The sequence below is a fragment of the Juglans microcarpa x Juglans regia genome, chromosome 2S (assembly GCF_004785595.1).
Source record: "Juglans microcarpa x Juglans regia isolate MS1-56 chromosome 2S, Jm3101_v1.0, whole genome shotgun sequence".
In the NCBI taxonomy this organism is placed as follows: domain Eukaryota; kingdom Viridiplantae; phylum Streptophyta; class Magnoliopsida; order Fagales; family Juglandaceae; genus Juglans; species Juglans microcarpa x Juglans regia.
Window position 1 is genome coordinate 17938845 of NC_054597.1, and position 16463 is coordinate 17955307.

General features: G+C 33.9%; 1 protein-coding gene across 3 annotated transcripts; it reads right to left on the reverse strand.

Moving 5' to 3' along the window:
- Window positions 1-5094: 5094 nt before the first annotated feature.
- Window positions 5095-13947, reverse strand: LOC121251829 (plant cysteine oxidase 4-like). 3 transcript variants are annotated; one of them, XM_041151205.1, is made up of 6 exons: window positions 13771-13947; window positions 13134-13438; window positions 10634-10680; window positions 10176-10323; window positions 5554-5757; window positions 5095-5417 (listed from the first exon to the last, which is right to left on the reverse strand). In XM_041151205.1, the coding sequence occupies exons 2-6, from the start codon at window positions 13234-13236 to the stop codon at window positions 5299-5301; spliced, it is 621 nt and encodes a 206-aa protein (XP_041007139.1). In that variant the 5' UTR covers window positions 13237-13438; window positions 13771-13947; the 3' UTR covers window positions 5095-5298. The 3 variants fall into 3 exon arrangements, with proteins under 3 accessions (XP_041007139.1, XP_041007140.1, XP_041007138.1); XM_041151206.1 differs by having other exon boundaries at window positions 10535-10680; window positions 13262-13438; window positions 13771-13942; XM_041151204.1 differs by having other exon boundaries at window positions 10535-10680; window positions 13771-13942.
- Window positions 13948-16463: the final 2516 nt, after the last annotated feature.

A 16463-nucleotide genomic window follows, 5' to 3' on the forward strand; every position in this document is an offset into this window, starting at 1 on the left:
GGGCATGCTAGAGTGGAGCCAGAATGTATTTTGGAAAGAAGAATGACACCAGTTAACAACCAGCCTTTCATTGAGTTGCTCGTGAAGTGGAGAGGAGCACCTCAAGAAGATTCTTCATGGGTACCAGTGGAGCAGCTTAGATTCCAGTATCCTGACCTTGTAGGCAAGGTCTTTTGAATGGGAGGGAATTGTTAGGATGGTTCAGTGCTGGAGATTGAGAGTGGAAGGTTGGCATGTTATGAAGAAGAAATGTATTACAATGTTGAGAATAATTGAGTTAGGAAGCAGAAGTAAATACGGCATCGTATAGTTAGAATCATTTGTGTGCACGTGTTCATTAATAGTTGAGTTGTCTGTTTTAGCATTACTTACAAATAGGAAGTTACAATATTACCCTTGCTGTAATGGAAATAACTGACTCATTTTCACATGAGTTCTTGTATAAAAACCTACAGAAGGCTATGAGAAAAGCATCTGAAGAATTACACAGAATTCAATTCTTGGAGGTTCTGATCCCTCGAATGATCAGAAAGTATTCTTTTTCTCTTTTTCTCGTTTGAGTTACTAGCATACTATAACAGGCCGGTATTTGGGCCAGTACGAAACAGATATGATACCTGTATCGGCCACTGGGCCGGTACAGAAACTTTCGGTCTTACCAGCCGGTACGGTATGATATTAAAAACACTAGTTCCAATTACTTATATATTCAAGTAATTAAGAGGGAAGGGATTATAGGATTAGCAAATAATTAACTTTCATAAGATTACAAAATCTGAGTTTTAATAAATAAGTTTGCTATACATACTCGTGGACTTGGGAAAATTCATCTCTTAAATTAGCCAAATTTTCTAACTTTTTAATTAAACCATAAAAGTAATATATATATATATATATATATATATATATATATAAAATTAACTTCCTTACGGGGCTTATAAGTCATAATGTAATTACTATTATCATATATGAGATTTCTCAAATATTCCTCATGTGATGATCAGAAAAAATAAATTAGAATGTCATTACTACTTCTTTCTTTCTTTTTCTTTTTTAAAAGATAACATTCATATCATAAATCAAAGCATAGAAACATGCAAGGACGATTACGGGGCATTGATCGGCTAGATTTTTTGGGTACTACTTATATTCATCATTAATGTATTTTTTATGAAACCTTGTAATCATGGTTTTCCTCCACCTTAGTGAGGATTTTAATAATAAGAGGCTTGACCTCATTTTTTGGAGAAAAAAGAAATTGTTATGAGTCGTAGAAAGAAGTTGAATAAATGTGTTTTTTTCTGCCAAAGGGTTCTAGTTTCCACCAATCAAGTGAACAAATGTTGGTGTTGATGTAAAAGTTTGTTGGCTAGGATTAGATGACTAGGATCTATTTGAATTATTGGATGAATGTAATTTATTTTTATCTTTATCTATGAATATTTAAATTCAAAGATAAATAAATTAATAGATAAAGGTTTGTCTTTATCTTTATCTATAAATATTTGAATTATATGATAAGTGGTTAAATAGATAAAGGTTCAAAAGACTTTTGATCAAGATTGGAGATTAGAAAAATAGGAGATAAAGTGATCTGGATAGAAGATTCAAAAAGAAGATATCAAGCAAAAAGAATTTCGAACTATCAAGAAGTTATCTAAAGCAGTTATACGATGAAGCTTCAGCTCTGACGATTAGCAATCCATCAGCAGCGTAATAGAATTATAACTTAATGTGATCATCTCTTAAATGGATAACCACTAAGCAGCTAGAGACTTTGCCTGAAGGTTTCAAATATCCTTTGGATCAGTGTTTATGTTGAGAGCTTGGAGATTTGAGAGAGATCCAAGTGCTTGAGTGTGTGAGGATTCTTGCGAATGATTTCTCTCTTTGAGTACGTACTTACTCCGTGTCGGAGTGGAAGTGATCAAGTTTAACCAATGAAGTTCCAGGAGGGAAGTCCATAATTTGAAGATCGTCAGAAGTTCTGGTTGCTACTGCGGTAGAAGACAAATGGATCGTTTGTCTAGTCAAATAAGAGAGTTAAGTTACAAAGGTTTGTAATTAAGATTTACTTGTAATTGATTTTCAAATAATAAAATTGATTTTTCTGGATTTGGCTGCCTCGTATGATTTTACCTTTAAAGAGTTCTTTAAATAGTTTTTCTTAGTAACCAAAATTGGTGTTACGCACTTCGTTTATTTTATATATTTGATTGTCTATCAAATTATTGTATAATTAACGACTAACCAATTTATTAAGTGAATTGGTAGATATTTCGAATGCGTTACAGGGGTATTTGGGTAATTTCAATTGGCATCAGAGCATAGTTCACTCATTCGAGTGTGATCCATTCCCCTGTTGACCATGTCATTATATGTCCCATCACACTTTGATGGAAAAAACTATGCATATTGGAAAGTTAGTATGAGGGATTTCCTCAAGTCTTTGGATGAACATGTGCGGTATGCAGTTGAGTGAGAGTGGACTAAATCCGAGACAACTATTGATGCTTGGACAAGAGATGAGATCACCAACTCTAATTGGAATAGCAAAGGACTTAATGTTATTTTCATGGCCGTATCTCCTGATGAATTTAAAAGAATTTCAATGTGTGAGATTGCTAAAAAAGTATGAGATATCTTGGAGGTTACACATGAGGAAACAAAAATTGTAAAAAAATTTAAAATTACAGTTGCTAACCTTAAAATTTGAAGAAATTAAGATGCTGGAAGATGAAAATTTTAATGATTTTTATGCTAAACTTAATGATGTTGTGAATTTCAGGTTTATACATGGGCTGCCACCCAAAATAAAACACAACAATTAGAATCTGCCTAAAAAGTTAAAAACTAGGAAAAAAGGTTGTTGTTTAATGACATGATCTACAATTTTTGCTAAACATATCATGCATACAATTTAAAAAGTTTTTGGTAGTAAAAAAGTCATGGCTTTGTTTGCAACCAAGTCAGTCTTAGAATTTTCATCCAAGTCAGTCTCAGAATGTTCGTTTTTCAGCCACATTTGTTGAAAAGTTGAAAACTATACTTCTGCGTGCAAAACTATACATCCCCTTCCGAATTAAACTCATATATATATATATACATATATATATATATATATATATATATATTCTCTTCAACCCAATAATATTCCATGTTACTGTAGATAAGGTGCATGGTCTTTCATGTTGAAGTTAAGATGGTATTCTAGGAAAAAATCAGAAATATTTTTCAGGACAATTTTCAAGGACATATTACACTCATGGGGGCTCACTAAACTATTGAGAAATGTCCTTCAGCCTAGGATTTGTTAAAAATGATTTTGCTATAGAAAAAATAATTTATTTAAATTACCAATTGTTTGGTAGGAACATGATTGCGAAACATTCCTATTTCCTCCCATGGCCAGGTGACATCCATGCATTTATTTAGGGCACAAAAATAATAAAAATTAGAGGCTAGTCTGATAAGTGAAGGGGAACGGAGTCAACGGACTACGTAGGCACAAAGAGGGAACGTCAGCAACAAAGAGGGAACAAAGGCGGTGAGTAGAGGAGATCCGAGAGGTTCAAAGAATAACGGAATAATGGAAGAATGAAGAAGAGAAGGGGATCCTGGGTTTTGGATCTCCCGTGTGATGAAACGATGCCTCCAGAGTCGTTTATTTTTTATTTTACCTCACTACCTAAACACAACCTTATCAATATCAATACTCTAGCTCAGGTACCTATTAGCTAGAAAAAAATTTCCACCAAGTTTTTGTTTCTTTGTGAGGATTGGATTTGTTTTTTAAAAATGAGCGAATGGATTTCCAATGAGCACATAAATTGTTTCAAGTCATCTATTGCTATAGCCTTTAGGATATTCCTCCAAGTAGAAAACATTATGCTTAAGGAGACCGACCACTCTCTTAGGAGCGAGTCATGAAATATATAAGGGATCGGAACTGTTAAGTTTTATTTTATGTTTGTTTTTGTAATGTTTGTTTTGAGGTGTTTGTTAGGGTTTTCCATTTCCTCCTATTGTACTTCTAATTTCAGTAGATTTTCATCTTATCTATTAAAAGTAAATACATAGAGAATGGTGAGCATTTTTCTCATTAGGTAAGCTAGTTTGAAGGCTCTCTTACCATTTCGAACCTGATTTCTTCTAATATAGAATTATTCTATTCTTAAATCGATATGTAGAGTCTACCATCTATATAACTAGAAAAATTTAATTTATAAGATTCAAATTTTAAAATTTCTCTTTCAAATTTGTGTTATCCACATCGACTTATAGATATAATTTTTCTCTAAATGAATTATATAAATTTTCTTTAATGAGTTGGCAGTAGAAACAAAAATGATGAGCCGTTGGTGTTTTCTAATGATTAATACATTAAAAAGAATAAAGTATTTTCTGGAGTCTTGGAGGAATAAAAACTTCATTAGAGGAGACACACGGATATAAAAAATAATAAAAATTAAGGAAAAATGGATATATCCAATAAATTGGTCTAAAATTATGTTCCTTGCCTGAGCTATGAATGCGATCCAATATTTGATCTCAAGTGCTGCTCTATACTCCTTGCTTTAATTTTTTTTACTCAAATATTCTCATTTAAGAAGATAAATACTCATATGTTATAAGGGTATTTTGTGCATGATCACAAATTTAAACAAAATACTCATTACTCTCATAATTTTTCTCTTCAATCAAATAAAGTTAAAAACTATATATTTTATTTCCACAATTCTTACTAAACACAAAGGTGAAAACGTTAATATATATATATATATATGTTAAATTCTATCATATTTTCATATGGTAAAACATGGGGAAAAAATCATCTCTAAGGAGAGAGGGGTTGTTTGGATGTTGAGAGATTTCATCTCATCCCATAAAACATCATAACTCAAACTATTTCACTATTATTCACAGATTTTTTTTATCTCATTTCATTTTCCAAGCATCCCAGAGAGAGAGATTGGGAGTTAATTGCTGGGAAACTCTTGAACATTAGGCCAATAAATGCTCTGGGGTTAAGCTCTGGATGGCCCTTGCTCTCCTACTTGATTACTTACTGACCAAAAACAATGACAGTGCTGATCCATAAAGAAATCCACTAGTTAAAGGTCAGGTCACCAAAAGGAAGACTATTTGTGTAATATGTACAAACCAAATGCCTAACATATAATCAAAACATAACTCATTGCAATGGCTATTGACAACTTGTATACCAGGATTCCCACAATTATCATACTACCAAGAGTAAGGATAATCAAAATGCATGATATGCCAAAACAAGAAGTATCACGTTCTAATAACAGGACCCTTGTACTCCCCTCTGCGTATGACAAAGTTGTCAGGAAGTTGGAATTCTTCCAACCAAGTCACACCAGAAACCACACCTCCATCCAACTGAAAATCACCTACATTCCAAGAAAGAACATGAATGACTGCCACAGTTAAAGATGAATTATGAATTAGCAATTTCGATTTAGGAGAGGCAATCAAACAAAAAATGGAATGAAAGACAATAACTAAAAATTTGCATAAATTTTATACCAGGTAGATCCCTTCTTAGAGACTTTCGGAAATAAGTGCAGTTTCGTTCATGTTCTGAAGAGTATGGTGGAGAAAGGATGTCAAATATAGCACAGGGAGTTAGGGCTCGAAAACTGTGGATATTGCCCCCACTTCTGGGATAAAGAATTGTTGTCGGAGAAGGTGCTGCCATCTCGACATCTCTATTGAGCTTTGCAGGTCTTGCTGAAAAACCACAAGTTTCAATTTGTAGTATGAATCCAAAAAAATGCAGACAGCCTTTGAAAATAACAAAACATGCCAACCATTCAATGAGTAAAAAGCTGATATTGTGGCATCATTTGAGATATTCACCATTCTTTTCACACTGGCTGTGATAAAGACTGACCTACCAGCCTCCCATTGTTTTCTTAAAAAGCAGAGATGCAGATAAAGGTTTGTTATTTCCTTTTGTTGGCTGTCTGCCCAAGTGTAACGAAGGTTTAGTTTTCAAGATATTCTCGGTATCAAGGTGGATGGTGGATCTAGAATCAAGTTCTGGCATGACCTATGGTGTGGTGATAAGCTCACAAGGAAGCTTACCTGGAAATTCTTTGCTAGAATGGGGATAGCTTGGGTGATGACAAGAAGGGTCCCGTGTACTTGAACTATGCCTAGTTCTCATCAATAAAATTCTTATTTACCGGTTAAAAGAAACCTATTTCAGTACTGTTGTCAAACACTTTTGACAAAATAATAATTTGATTGATATTTTCTTCCCTTCTTCTGCACCCTTACTTCTCCTCCATTTCTGCTTTCTCTCCTCCCTTCAAATTTCTTCTTGGTTTCTACTGATTGTATTTCAGCACATAACTTATCGACACTAAAATTAAAATTAAAAAAAGAAATACATTTTTTTGCGAAACATCTATTACGTTTTCTTTCCTGTAGGGGTAGAAAGCACTTTATTTATTATCATTTATTTCTCCTAGTGCTTTAAGCACACCTAGACTAAGCAACACTCGAATGATCGAATCTGTCCATCACAAATGTAATAATTGACAATCCAGGATTTCACATGTCCAAATGGACTTGTGTAACATTGACAAAAGGCGTGCACATCTCATGAATAACGCACATTGTCATTATTTTTTGGTTCAATACACACGGATCACTCCTATGCTAACCTATGAAATCCTTCTATTGGATGGATATTCACCACCATCCCAGATAGAATGTGCCAATTCCTTGATTGTCCAAATTTAACCTTTTAAATTTTGTCTCCCTTAGCTATCAAGGGATGAATACACTTTGCACCGTCAAGCTATTAGGGATTTTGCATTTTACACCTTAAACTATCAAAACTGACACATTGCACCCTCAAACTACTAAAAGCTAACACTTTGCACCCTCCCTTGAGCTTAATGCAGCACAATCTTTATGATCAAACTCAAGGGAGGGTGCAAAGTGTTTTGATAGTTTAAGGTGCATGTTAGTATTAGTTTAGGGTGCAAAGTGTAAAACCCCAAGTTGTTTAAAGGCGCAAAATTTACTCTTCCCTTGTATCAAAGAATCATCCGAATGGACTTGTAATGTCCCATTAAGCAAACAAAAAGCAATATGATGTTTGAGAAATGTAACATACTAGTTTTGGATTTAGGGTATAAGAGTAAATTTCTTAGTAATTTTTTTTTTCTATTATTATTATGATTATAGTTTTATCAAATTTTATATTTATTTTATTTTAAGAATTACTATTATAATTTTATTTGAAAATTTTTAGAGTTTTTTTTAATAATGATTACTAAATTGTATCAGACTACATTCACTAGAGTTGGTTTGAAATTTAAAGTTTATATTTTTCTCTACCTCCACCGAACCTTATCTCTTGTTTTTAGCCTCTATTTTGCACACTTTAAACCACAAATCCGTAAGTTTCATCCCACTTTCTGTCGAATTTGAAGTTCTAACCTTATTTTCAGCCTCATCCCTAGCTTAGTAGATTCAAATTCTAGTGGAAATCAACTCTATTAGTGAGTAACGATTTCCACTCCGCACGTCTACACTCTCAGTCACATGCACGTCTCTACTCGAGTTTTCCTTTTATTTTATTTTGTTCTCTATCGTCTACCATTATAAATATCGCTTACCTCGTATGAGAGGAGTAACTCGTGAGCCACTCCAAAATCATTTACTTCTGAAATACCCAGAGTACCAAAACACTGCCGTTTAAGCCTTAGGTTCTTCCCAACCGCCGCCGACCACCATTGGACGTCGGAGCACCACCCGTGGAACCAGAAGGTGCCGACCAGCCCAGCCCCAGCTCAGCCACTCCTTTTCGGTAAGCCGACCGCCGCCAACCTCATCTTTTTTCCTCTCTTTTGTTTCGGTCCTGCAATTTCTCTTTCTAAACTCTCTCTCTCTCCCTCACTCGGTGCCGCACCACCATAGGAACTCCCAGTCGCGTCGCCTGTCTCTCCCAACCACCCGGAGCCGCCGTCGCACTCAGCCCTCTCTCAATGAGTCTTCCTTTCACAGAACCTCTCTCCCTCTCTCGAACTCTCTGTTTCCTTGTGATTAAGCCATGTGTTTCAGTTCTTGTTGAATCCGTGGGTTCTTTTGATGGGCCCTTGGGCCTTAGGCCCTTATGCGCGTGTGTTCGAGTTTGTTTTGTTGGGCTCTGGTAGTAATAATAATATGTTATAGGGCCAGGTTGTTTTTACAGAAACTATCCTAATTACTTTAAATGAACTTGTATTTTAATCTGTATTTCATATTATTTTATTCATATTATTTTATTAGCAGTTTATTAATTTTATTGGGCTTTACATTTTTTAAAAGTCAGTTTTTCTTAAATAAATATAGTAGTCAAATGTTATTTTATAAGGATATTTTGCGAGCATTTTGTTAACATTCATTTGTCTATGTAGTAGAATTTAATAAAATTATTATGTTAAGAATTTAATAAAATTATGATGTTAAGAATATTTAATAAAGTTTATTAGGTTTCTTATAAGATTTAATAATTATGTTAAGAACTAAAACTTAGTCTAAGAATTTAAGTTTTATGAATTATTTTGAAATAGTTGAGTATTCATCTAAATTATAAATTAGTATTTTTAGTAATTTAGATACTAGGATTTATTGAATTGTTTAACATTATCTTTTAGATTGTAGATTTAATTAAGTAGGACATTAGTACTTATGTGATTCCAAACCAATTTAGTGATAGTTATTATTTCATATAGGTCTCAAGTTACGAAGTGTTATTCAAGAAGACACGCAGCGAGGTAAATAATTTGATCACAAGTTTAGGATCATTACAGTTCAGTTTATAGATAATTAGTATTCAAGCCAGTTCATTTCCAGCCAATTATTTATGCACCACTCATGTCATATGCAAACATGTCATCCAGCATAGCATACTATTTTGTCATTCCGCATCATGTTTAAATTCAGAAGTTATGATTATGTATGTAATATGTCATGCATCTCATGTGTATAAGACACGTAAGCCATCTTAATTTCAAGTGAAAGATAAGATAAGATAAGATCAATTAATAAGATGGCCATTCAGATGCATGGTACCAATGCAGTTCAGTTTCAGGGTGGATGTGCAAGCCACGAACTCAGTCGTGGTCCACCATAGTATGCCAGAATACTATCAGCGGCTCCCCTTGCGGCCGCGGGATGTAGGGCCGGTGCACAACCTCGCACACAGGGTTAAGTGTGTTGGCCAGTCAGATAAATCAAATCAGTCAGATTAATCAGTCAAATCAGTCAGTTAATTCAGTTAAACAATCATGCATAGCACAAGCATCAGTATGAATAGTCATGATTTTAAACTCTCAGCATGAAAGTTTTTATGAAAACCTTATATTTAGTATGTTTACGTTGTGATGGATTCCTTGCTGAGTCTTCGACTCATTTTTGTTTATTTTCATGTTTTAAACCACCCAGGTGATGATGATGATGAATACGAGCAGGCAGGCCAGGAGTAGAAAGAGCATTAAATTTTTGTTCAGACTTTCTAAAATAAAACATGTTTTTATGACATGAGTTTCATTCAGTTTAGTTCATTTAATGTTTTTGGAAGACTTTTTATTAGACCTTTGCTACAAAATAAATTGCTGATTTCATTTATGAAATTTGAGATCTCTTGCCAGATTTTTTTTTTATGAAAAGTACGTGACACTCCTAACCTACGGGAAGGGGGTGTTACAAGAAAAGACATCCTAATGATCAATAACATGAATAATAATGGCCAATGAAGTATTCGATCAAGAAAATTGTTCCAATAATCAAACAATCATTGTACAAAGCTGCACCTGAAAAAAAAAAAAACAAAAGCAAAGTTCATAGCTTGTGATCTTCCCTTACCTGGCTTTCTAGTTTGTGGTTTTCATGAGAATATTGTTGTACATGTTTATCTAGAAGAAAGCCAGTCACAGGTCAACACAGCTCCTATTATTGCCACTCAATTAAAAGAAAGGAGACATAATGTTATTCGGTAATATACTAACATCGTAATAAAGTTACCCATATTACTGCCTGCCAAGACCAACTACCAGGAATTATATATAAGAGCAACAAATGTGAGATTAAATAGTACGAATGCCTAACATAATCATTAGGAGGAGAGATAATCTGATAAAAAAACACACCTTGCAAAGGATCAGCAGGCCCAGGTAAATCCAGCCAGTCATATGAATTAACATGTAGGGTGCCATAAACAAGCTTGCTCAACACAATCATTCCAGGATGATCATGAAGAGGTATGATAGAGGAAGGTGGCATGCAGAAGATTCCTATCTTCAAAAAATGTTAAAAACCAGTGACTCAGTAATTCAATTTTCAACTATCTAAATTCTAAGAGCAACTTTTATGGAAGATATATGATGCATCAAATACAACAGAATTCTCAAATTAAATGTAACTTCTTTTTATAAGCAACTTCAAAGTCATAATTCTTCAAAAATAAAATTTGCAATTGAAAACCAATTACATAAAGCCTTGTGCTTACAGAGAAGCTGTCACACTCATGTAAATGCAAGTATTTAATAGGTGGCATTGATTGATGGCTTCCATTACGCTCATTTGCAGAAGCTGACCAACTGCGTACCAGCTGTGCTTCCTGTTTGAGCCCTACGTCGGAAGGCTTGATTTTGTCTGAAAAAAAGTTATAGCTAGAGTTAAAATTGCAAAGCTACCAAATGGGGATGGTGGCGTTATGAGAACTTACAATTTATACACCTATAGAAAGGGAGTGCAAGTTAGGAACGTCACAAAATATGAGATTAAAGATATCGTACGGGTATGCCAAATAATCATAAAAGTAGAAATTCCACTTATAAATAAATTTCTACTCTACATATAAATAAGTCTATGAAGGCCAAGCACCAATAAACATAATTATAGCAACTCCTTGTATATAAAGTACAACCTTGTGCAGTAGTGTTTTAAAGATATGAAGAACCATTAGCATCTAATAGTTAAAACCAAAGCTTATGTTCAGGAACACGAGTTAATCCAAATGATAGATTCAATAGCAAGTCTTGGGAAAACTAATCCACAATATATGCGTCAATAAAAACCTCAAACAAGCTCCCCAAACACATTGAAAGTCTCAAATGAGAACAGTTCGATCTTGTTTGATTGCTATACCCCAACTTCTATAATGTTGAGTTTGTCCAAGAGGTACATAATTGGGAGGTGGAGATTATAACCTCTTTTTATAATGTCTTGTACTCCATAGTATTGAGAAGGTACAGGGTGGACATGCTTTGGCTTCGCTGGACCCAGTCAAAAGCGAGGGGAATTTGATGTTAGATCATTCTATAGGGCAGTATTGACTCATGGTAGTTCTTCTCTCCCTTGGAAGAAAATTTGGATGAATTGTGGCTCCATTGAGTGGCATTCATTTTTTTGGACTCCAACTCTTGGAAAGATCCTCACTTATGATATTACCGTGTTAGATTGGTGTTCCTTATGTAAGAAGACTGGGGGAGGGATTGACATCTTTTACTTCATTGTTAGGTAGCCAGTGCTTTACACTACTTGGGTTAGTTCAGGCCAAACTGGGTTAGGTCATTAGAGTGGTATTGTTTTGGCATGTTGGAGCGACTGTTTTGTTTGCTCCAAAAAAGCTAATTTATGGAACTAATCTATCTTGTGTAATGTAGTGCGTATAGAGGTAAAGGAATAACTAAACATCCAAGGATTTTCAGAAAATCGGTTAGAAGTCAAGGATTTTTTTAGAACTCTTTTTCTTTTGGATGGTTGCCCAATCTTGTTCTACTGGTTCTAGTTATCAGGCTTTTCACTTCTTTTCAGTTTCTTTTTCCCCTAGGTGTACATCCTGTATACTACCTGGATTACATCCTTTTTTTATCAATAAAGTTTAACTTGTCAAAATTTTATATCAGACACCTCCATCAAACAAATATTGTTGCTACTCACTATTGGTACATTCTGATAAGCCCAAGGCATCACACTAAACTTCTCTTGTATTGTGGCATGAATGGACCGGATACTTCTCAAACACAAATGACCACTTGGCATGGCATTTATGGCTTATTAGGTCTCAATATCAAACACTGACACCATGTCAACCTCCTAGCAATACAATTACTAGTTAAATAATCAAAGGTCAAATCTTTTCCTCAAAAATAATGAACAAATGATGCCGAACACACAAAAACACCTGAATAGTTCCAATACACAAATTCAAATAGAACATGTGGAAAATCAGCAGCACTACTTGATTTTTTCTGTACAGGGCTCTCTAATTTTATTTTGTTTATGTTTTCCTGGATCACTAGTAGTTGAGAAAACAGCAAATAGAACATGTGAAAAATCAGCAGCACTACTTGATCTTTTCTGTACAGGGCTTTCTAATTTTATTTTGTTTATGTTTTCCTGGATCCCTAATAGTTGAGAAAACAGCAAGTGGACTTCCCAAGTACATGGGAAACATAATCCTCATACAGAATACTACTCATACAATAAAAAGAGTACATTCCTCAAATGGTTTGGAAAACATGAAGATAAAACAAATTTCAAAACATCCCAAATTGGCTTGAATTGCAGAGAAAAAATATCATATAAAGTAACTTTTAAGGTTAATAACCAATTGAAATGCTTTTCCAATTAAGGTTTTAAAATGTTCTGTCGATAGAATTATAAATGAGAATAGTTTTGATGATGGCTATGCCCATTAGAGACTTCTCAAACGAATCTCCCACAACTTTTCATACAGGTTCCTTGGAAGCTGCTTCTTCCAATCCAACTTGGACAAGGATAGTTAAAAGTTTAAGGTACCACAAATCCAGCTCAAGCACGGTACAGATACATGTGCCTTTGCGTGTCTGCCAAACTAGAATTGACCATAGAATCGGCCAGCTCATGGTCAAGCAATGGGTTAGCTTTAGAAGTGAGACACTAGACAAACATCATTCCAAGTAACAACTATTTTGATAATGCTGTGCACGTTTCAAACAGCATCTGATATGTAAAATATTTCATATAAGTAACGAGAAAAATAAGCTATTGATAACATGAAGCTACACAATGCAAGTAAAGTTTATATATACATGAGACAACAAGAGGATCCTTCTTAATACCTAACTTAGCACGGACTTTCTCAAGTGCTTCGTCTGAGACTGGTCCATTCGGGGAAAATGATGCTTTGCAAGTATTATAAAGTCTCTGTATATAATATGGCATCTTGTAAAGAGGGTACCAACTTAACTGAAGAAAACTATCGGTAAGCTGATTACGCCTTCGCAAGGAAGTTATAATTGATTTCAATGACGTCAAAATTCACAACTGGGTAATAATTGTATCTTATTCTGTGTATCAAACAGACAGTAATAGATCTGCATTGCAATTCTCTCTCTCCTTGTCTGCCATCATCTTTAATGATCACCTATTGAAACAAAAATTAATATCACACCCCAGAGCAAATCAAATTTCACACTAAGATCAAATGAACCCATAAATTGCCCAGCCGAAAAAAAGAAACAAACAGACAAATAAATAAACCAACCTACAAAACTATTTGGGTTAATGGAAACATTTTCATGTAGTTACCGTTACGTATTATCTTAGGAAGCCAAAAGAAGGGGGAAAAGCCCATCTCTTTATGATATTGATATGTTTTAAAGGGGGAGAAAAACGCAAAGAGACAGAAATGGATGAAATTTGGCCATTTTAAATAAGAATAAATTCGAAAGAAGAAAAGTCAGATTGGATCAGAACCTGAAATAGCCATTGAAAGATCCAGGAACCAAAAGCAGAGACAGAGAAAAGAGGGAGAGCTGTAACGAAGTGTGGGGTTGGAGGGATATGAATGGAAAGTGAGAATCCCGAAGGAGCCGAAAGAGGATCTTACATACGTCATTTTTTTTGTTTATTTTATCGTCTCACTTTGGCCTCTTTGTTGCTAACCACCAACTGGTTTCGTCTGTGTATCAAGGGGATGTTTGGTAAACAGTATTTCCAAATTATTAAAATATCGCAATTTTAGATTACGTTTGGATATTAAATTGAATTAAATTGAGTTGAGTTGAGATGATAAAATATTATTAAAATATTATTTTTTAATATTATTATTATTTTAAAATTTGAGAAAGTTAAATTATTTATTATATTTTATATTGAAATTTTAAAAAATTGTAATGATGAGTTGAGATGAGTTTATGAAGCAAACAAAGCCTTAATCTTAAAACATAAAATAACTTTTAATTTTAAATTTTTTTATTTAATCATTACCTAATACCTAATTTTTTTTGGTATCCTACACTCTTTCATCTTACTATAAAAATAGGAATTCTATATATAAGTTATTATTTATTTTTATACCTTATACCTATAATTTTTTTTTTCATAGAGTGTAGAGGTGTTTTTCATATGTGATGTAACACCCCGATCCCGAAGGTCCGGAGAGTTAACTTTTAATATCTAAAATCAACTTAAATAACACAACTAAAAATCCAGAAAATCCGAAACAATGCTAATTCATTTAATCAATCCAAATATCTAAGTTCCTCTATGGAGACAATAAAGAGAATCTCAATAACATAACTTAAAAATTCTCCAAAACGCGAAATTATCCTTAACTCATCAAATCAAAATACCCGAAAAATAAAATCAGTTTACTAATTATGACTCTCAAATAAGCACTTGTACCCTCAGGCACTTATTCTACTTCGATCATCACAATTTGCTAAAACTTCCTACTCTTGTTCTCTAGCTGAACCATCAAAATTATCTGAAAAATATATGGAGATAAGGGGTGAGTTATCAACAACTCAGTAAGCAGAGGACATATACTAGTGTGTAAACATGAGCATTTACAGAAATCAGAATGCATAACAAAACATTTTCATTCTTAGAGTGCGGAAACAAAACATGTTATCAAAATATCAGAACGAAGATTTAGAAATAATTTCATTCAAAAATATCCTTTTGGCATAGCATAAATGATCATCATCATCATCAGAACATCATATCAAAACAGAAGCCATGTATAACTCCCGTGGTAGGGTTGTGCAATCTGCGGATAACCAAGCAGAACATAAATCACTCTGTCACCAAGGTGTGCACTCAAAACAGAGACCACTACTATAACCCGTGGCAGGGCCGTATCCACTATTATAACTCGTGGTTGGGTCGTATCCACTATTATTATCCGTGGTTGGGCCGTATCCACTATTATTACCTGTGGTTGGGCCGTATCTACTATTATAACCCGTAACAGGGCTGTACTGAACAGAACGGAAACAGAATCAAATTCAGAATCAAAAAGTCATGCCAAATGTATTCAGAGATCACATCTTATCTAAACAGAGTACTGAACAAAATCATATTATCTTCGAAATCAAACAGATCCAAAGCATATTTACAATATTTATGCACAAATTTTTATATTCGCTCTTTTTTGCATAAATCATAAATAAAGTGTCAAAAATAAGCTGATGTCTACACCAGTCATGGCAGAAAGTAATTTCTTCTTAGACAGAATCTCATGAGTGATGCAGAACAAATAACTGAAGTAGTTCAAATTTCCTTTCATAATCAAATATGTATATTTTCCAAAAATAATCTCAGCTCATTTTATTTCAAATGCAAAGTCTAGCATAGGAACCCCGCTTACCTGGACTTCTTAGCTTTTTCGGTATTTTCCTCAAAATGTCGAACAATAATTAATCGTCACCTATAAAATAATCACGTAATTCTCGTAAATTTCCAATTAATCACACATTTCGATATTTAATTCTAAACTTATAAAATAGCTTATTAAAATTCTCAAAACCTAAAATTCAAATAATCACTTTCTAAAATCGTCACTGTTGCTTTAATAACTATGATTAACACATTTAAAAAGTTTGATCTATTTATTATTGAAAACAAACTATAAAGTTTAATACTAGATAATATAATTATCCTAAAATATTTTAAAATAAACATAACTATTTTTAAATAGACAAAATCATATCTAAAGTGTAAAAACAACATTACTCCAATATTATTTACTCTTAAAATAAATCTTTACTTATTAACATGTTGAAAAATACTTAAGTGATTTTATGAAATCCTAAATATAAGAGTGTACTATTACATAATATAAATTAAAAGCTAATTAATATATCCTGTATTAGAGGGTATTATGGTAATTTCAATTAATTCTTTGAAAACTAAACAAAACCTACGTAAATCTACAGAACATGCACGGCAGGGCTTACTCACGGAGGAAATCACGCGGCAGCGTGCGACGTAGCGAGGGGCCAGGCAGACGGCGGTGATCACGACGGAGCATTGGACGAGAGAGAGAGAGACCAACGAATGAGGAAAAACAATGAATGACAAGAGTAAGCCGAGAGAGTGACACGGAGGCACTGTTGGTGGCTTACCGAAAGGGACGCGGCGGAAAATGAGTGGCGTGGAGTGAC